The following is a 6,157-nucleotide window of genomic DNA, read 5'->3' as shown; positions in this document are numbered from 1 at the left end:
ACGAGGCCGTATAGATTTGAGTATCACTTGTCTTTTATTTCTATAAAAAATTATAATGAACTTCCACCAATATACTTTTATTATTATACTTAAGGAGGAATAATTTTCTTCAATGAAATAAACTAAGGAAATAAAAAGTGCAGTAAGGAATACAACATATTTGAGAAAGAAGTGAATAGTTAAATTTTAATTTCTTTTTTGTGTACACCGTTTGTTTATTTTTTTGTAATTTATATGTTATCTCTCTCCGATGGCGCTACAGCCCATATCGAGCTTTGGCCTCCTGCAACTTTCGCCTCCGACTCTGTCGTTCCTCAGCCGCCGTCTCCCAATTTGCCACCTGGAGAAACTGCGCTGCATCCTTTCTCACTTCATCCTCCCATCTCAGCCTGGGTCTTCCCACTAATCTCTTTCCTCCCGGCTGTCCGCTCATTATTGTTTTAGGGACACGTGAGTCAGGCATTCGCTGTACACGTCCGGCCCATCGTAATCTAAGCATCTTCATATGTGCCGAGATGCTCGGGGCCTGGTATATATTGAACAGTTCTTCGTTATACCGAATGCGCCACTGATTATTCTCTCTCACTGGTCCACAGATTCTTCTGAGTACTTTTCGTTTAAAAGTGTCCAGCATTTCAGCCATCTTTACTGTCAGTGTTAACGCCTCACACCCATATGCCAATACAGTACGTATAATTGTTTTGTATATGGTTATTTTGGTTTTCTTGTGAACGTTACGTGATCATTCCCTCTCACTTCTGTTCAATGTAATTCATAGTCCTAACGCTCCTATATACCTGTGTGAAAAATTTCAACGCTTATCAGTTCATGGTTTACCTCTTTGTTCTCATTCTCAAGGCACTCTCTTAATACCCATACCCAATTCCTCTTTCTTCTCTAACTCATATAGTGTCCATGCGGCTCGACTGTGGAATCATCTCCCATCCACCATCAAAGATGTTACTACATTTTCTCTGTTTAAATCACGTCTGAAGAAACATCTCCTTTCTTTTCCTTAATCTCTCCTCCTTTCCTTTTTCCTCTTTCCTCTTTTTTCCTTTTTCCCATTGAGTAATAGTTTTGATTTATAGTAATTTATAAACAAATACGTTTATTTCTATTTTTATATATTTTTAACTTTTTAATCTTTTTTTTGAATATGTTATTTAACTTGAATTATAAAAATAAAACTTTCATTTTATTGGTTGGTTGGAAGAAATTGCCATTAAGCAATAAGCCCGCCAATGTACAAATAACATTATGTACAAAAAGTCAAATAATTTTTTTTTTTAAATTTGAACACTGGCAGCAAAGAAAAGTATGTTTTGTTGGCTACTGTGATTTATTTTCTGATTTCTACTGGATCCTCATTATTCTCAGGTATACTGGAGCCCAGGTAGGTGAATTGCTCGATCACTTCGAAGGAGTAGTTATTTTTGTATTGGACACAGCCTCTTGCTCTGTGCCGATGGGTTTCGGCTCTGTGTCATCATTTTTGTTTTATCAAGATTGATTTGCAGTCCTACATCTCGTGCAGCTGTTTTCAAGGGATCAAAGACCTCTTTGATAGTTGTTATTGATCTTCCGACAATGTCGATATCATCCGCATATCCAACAAGTTGACTACTCTTACCACAAATATTGGAGCTAGTGTCTATCAGAGTTCTTCTTATGACATGTTCAAGCACAATATTAAAAAGAAATGGGGCCAGGCCGTCTTCTTGTTTTAATCTCTGAGATACTGCAAATTCTTCCGTTAGTTCTCCGTCTATTTTCACTTGGCATCTTGAATCTGACATGGTTTATTTGACAAGTCTAATCAACCAATTTATATGTTATACCAACATATTAATAATTAAAAATAAAACTAACAAATTACTGTAAGACATTACTCCCTATAATGTACACAAAAAATGTTTTTTCTTTTACGTACTGAGAAACTTTTATGTAAATATATTTAAAAAAAATTATTTAGTATTAATACTGTATTTATCTAAATAAACTAAACTTAATCAAAATTTTCAACCACAAGCTTAAAAATCGTACGTTTGAAGTTGTTGATTAATTTTTATATTTTATCCCTTAAAAATTATTGAACATTCAATTTTGGTGATGACGGGCTTTAAAATTGATAAATAATCTACAAAGTACATCCAACTAATAATAAATATGTACATCTCCATTTGTCTCCTTATCCTCTCTTCAAGCATCCTTGTCGTGATCCCGCCCAATTAACAAATACATACTATTCTTTAATTGATTACGGTTCTTTTGATTATTGAAAAACATATACTTGTAGATGAAAAAAACTTTTTTTTTTATGTTTAAACTAATATGTTAAAATTTTAAGGGTATAAATAAAATTACTTTGTTTTATGAACAAATTATTTATTATCACAACCGACTGGTTTCGGCAACTCATGTTGCCCTCTTCAGCCCCACCATAAACACAATTACCCCCTCCTCGATCTTTATCGACACCCACTGTTCACTGTTTCTTTTAAGTATGATTATTTAGTCATTATATAACCCTGAAACTAGTCGGTTGTGATAATAAATAAGTGGTTCATAAAACAAAGTTATTTTATTTATTCCTTTAAAATATAACAATGAACTACAAAGTTAAGGGTACAAACATCCAAAATAAACTTATATGTATTTCTATAAAACAGACAAACAAACCATCACGCTGTTTCCCCGTAAGGGTAGGCAGAGAGGATAGAACGCCACAACACTCTATCTTTGCATACAGATCTCGCTTCCTCTACATTCAGACATATTCTCACGCACGCGCGCCGATTATTCCGACTTTTGACATGTCCATCTTTAAGTATTTGTTGGATTTGGTCATGCAATGTCTTTCTCGGTCTTCCTCTACTTTTGCATCTATCAACATTCGCATTGTTAATATTCTTAGCCGTTCTTTCGCTGTCGCTTTCGCTTTCGATGTATTTATATAATATGTAATATATTTCCTTTACTAACTTTATATACTTTGTGGAAACCTGTTATTGGTTCTGAGTTTAAACACTATATCTGTTTGTTTACTATACCTAAATATGTATGTAGAACTGTTAGTTTCCCAAATAAAATAAAAAATAAAAATAAACATATCGTAGCCCTAACTTATAAAACTCATTAGTCCACAAATAGTCATAAATGATATTTTGGCGTTTTCCGTTAGATATATAAATAATCTGCAAGTGTATAAAACTTGTATGTTTTTGCTGTTTAGCATTATTTAAAAAAAAATAAAAAAAAATATTTTTTACTTTTCCCTGAACCGTTTGGGACTTATGACGTTTACAAGTAAGGTGTTATTTTTATTTTTTTATTAAAAAAAACAAATCCTTTATATTACAATAGGATTAAGAACATTTTATGAAAGGGAATATAGAGGTCTGGGTATTTGCAGGCTTATTACCGGCTATCTTATGTTTATAACTCCCACGGGGTTGAATTTAGTTCTTGTCTATAAAAAATTGAACGAACTTAAAATATTGTTCATAAAAACAAAACATAATTAAATATATTTTATTTTATTTATTTATTTTATTTTATTTATTTGGATAACCAACAGCTATAATTATATCATATTTATATAACAAAACAAATAACAAATAAGCCAATTACAGGTTTTCACAAGTAGCATCACAGTAAGTTAAAAAAGATTCTCGAACATAAAATGAATAGTAATTAAATGTAAATTTAAAAGAAAAGAAAAAAAATACTACGAGTTATTTTGAAAGCAAACGCCGCACGTTATTAAGATTATTTTCAAATAAATCTATGTTAAATGACTTATTTAGTACATTAAAATTATTAAAAGTTCGCCATAAATATGAATTTTGCCTATAATTAGATGAAACAAGAGGTATGTGAAGAAGAGGGTTATTTCTTAAAACTTTGGAAGGAACATTGATAGAAAGTTTGCAAAGTAGTTCAGGACAGTCAATTGAACCAGAGGCAATTTTAAGTAAATAAATTATATCCGCTATTTCACGACGTTTTTGCAGAGGCAATATGAAAGTACAAGTATTAAAATGGATTTAATTTTCATACTTGGGAGTCAACAACTCTGCCACAGGACCATAAACCGGTTCAAAATAGAATTAATAGTTGAAACACTAATTTTGTAATATTCACGCTAAATATGATTTGATGAAAAAACACTTTTTTGTTTAAACTGCTGAGTTTAAAACACGACTATTTTAAACTTTAAACTTAGGTTTAACTTTAGTTGTACAAATAACAATGTATACAAAGTTACATTATAAAAAAAAATAAACGATGTATTCTAAAAAACGGTCGTAAACATTATCTTTTCATACAGTATATATACAATTCTCCATAAGAATGTACATGACTTATTTTGGGCCACAAATTCATTGAATATTGAGCACAGACACTTCAATTTCCGATTTCAACCGCTTCCAGACCTTTTCCAGTCCATTAAGGACGACAACGGTTTATGGAAATGTCTAATTTAAAATTTAATAACTAGGCGTCCTTTAAAATAAGATGCTTCGCAGCTTTCCACAAAGTTGAAATCAATTATCATGAATTTTGATGAGATCGCCAAAAAATCTTCCGCAATTTTTTTTTATTGATTCGAGATGGTTCAAAAAATATAATATACATGTTGTATATCGGCATTCAAATTTTACTGTATTAAAAAGTAATAAAAAGTTAGCGTCCGTATACAGACTCTTACTCTTTATTAGTAACATCACGAAATCTTTATGCCTGAGAATGCTAATTTTTGATTTCTTACGATAGTGCAAATTTCCATACTATAAATGATGTAACACTTAACCTCTGCGGTGTTTAGTTTTTGTACAGGAAAAAACACAAAATATATATTTTCATATTATAAGCGCTATTTTTTACATTAATTTATTTATTTATACTTTAACATTGTTTTTATTCTATTTTTTATGCAGAATAATGTTCCCACACTAGGGTGTCCAGTGCCGAGGAAACATTTTACAAAATGTGAAACATGCCTTAAATTAGTTATTTAACAAAGTTAACATAATAATAATAATAATAATACGTAATTAATCTAATAAACCTAATTATCATTAACATAAAAAACAATAGACACTAAAATAATCATCACGAACAAAACCAATTTATACAGACCAATAGAACAAATTTCATCAACAGGACACACATTTTACATATTTGGCTTGATCCACTCATCGATCCGTGCGCAACCCACCTTCACTATCCATTTCTTAATAGCAATTTTGTATTGAGAGTACTAACTTATTGTCCTTATGAATAATGGAAGTAGATTGTACTCTTTAAACGAGTAGTAGGCCAATCCTCTTTGACCGAAGGATGTATTGATTGTTTTTTTTTGCAGCATCAGGGTGGAGTATCTAGTACTTCTTTTATTTGTAACGGAAAGTAGAAAATAATGTTTATGTGCGTACAGTAACGTAGCTTTTACATAAAATTGTTTCATAGATTTTCGGATAAACCGAGGGAGCTAGTTCTGAAAGGGACTCTTAAGATAATTTTTATGAAAGCTTTTTGTGCAATTATTATTCGTTTGATCAGTGTGTCATTTGCACATCCCCATCCAATTATTCCATATTTGAAAAATGATTGACTTATTGCGTAATATATTTTAACAAGTTTTTTTAGGCTTATTGTATTTCTTATAGTTTTATTAAAGTTAATTTGCCTTTTCAATATTTTTTCATTTGTTCGATTTGATTAGTCCATCTTAAATTCTTATCTATATAAATGCCTAAATATTTAATTTAATAAATCATATTTAGCACAAAAACCGCAAACAAACTAAAGAAAAGGCAAGCACGATATATTATTAAGGTCAAATATATAATCCATTAGAATAATAGTTAACAAAGACGGATAAGTCGTTGGGATTGAAAATTAACCAGTCCAGAAGTTTAAAGGCCATCATAAGCGCGGCAAAGCTCCTTCTGGGCCGCAAACTTGTAATACCAAGCATTTTAAAAAATAACAATGATGAGAACTGCAATGGGTAGTATCTATACTCTCTATTTATTAGTAAACCAACGATATTTTATATACCCTCCACCAGTCACGTGGACAGAGTTATTAACTAGGGTAGGCAGTAGAATGAAACATTAAATTATTTTTTTTTGTATCAATTTTAATT

General features: G+C 31.0%; 1 protein-coding gene across 1 annotated transcript; it reads right to left on the bottom strand.

Annotated features, from left to right (window-relative positions):
• Window positions 1-256: 256 nt before the first annotated feature.
• LOC148274127 (uncharacterized) lies at window positions 257-643 on the bottom strand. The gene has a single exon (XM_088237587.1). The coding sequence runs from the start codon at window positions 641-643 to the stop codon at window positions 257-259; it is 387 nt and encodes a 128-aa protein (XP_088093713.1).
• Window positions 644-6,157: the final 5,514 nt, after the last annotated feature.

This window comes from Micrasema longulum, unplaced genomic scaffold (assembly GCF_059751315.1).
Source record: "Micrasema longulum isolate JH-2025_06_02 unplaced genomic scaffold, ASM5975131v1 h1tg001748l, whole genome shotgun sequence".
NCBI lineage: Eukaryota > Metazoa > Arthropoda > Insecta > Trichoptera > Brachycentridae > Micrasema > Micrasema longulum.
Note: the sequence above shows the minus strand (reverse complement) of the source record. Positions and strands in the feature narration are given on the sequence as shown.

What these genes read in the sequence shown, in the direction of transcription:
- LOC148274127 (XM_088237587.1), bottom strand. Translation starts at nt 643, where the DNA reads ATGGCTGAAATGCTGGACACTTTTAAACGAAAAGTACTCAGAAGAATC.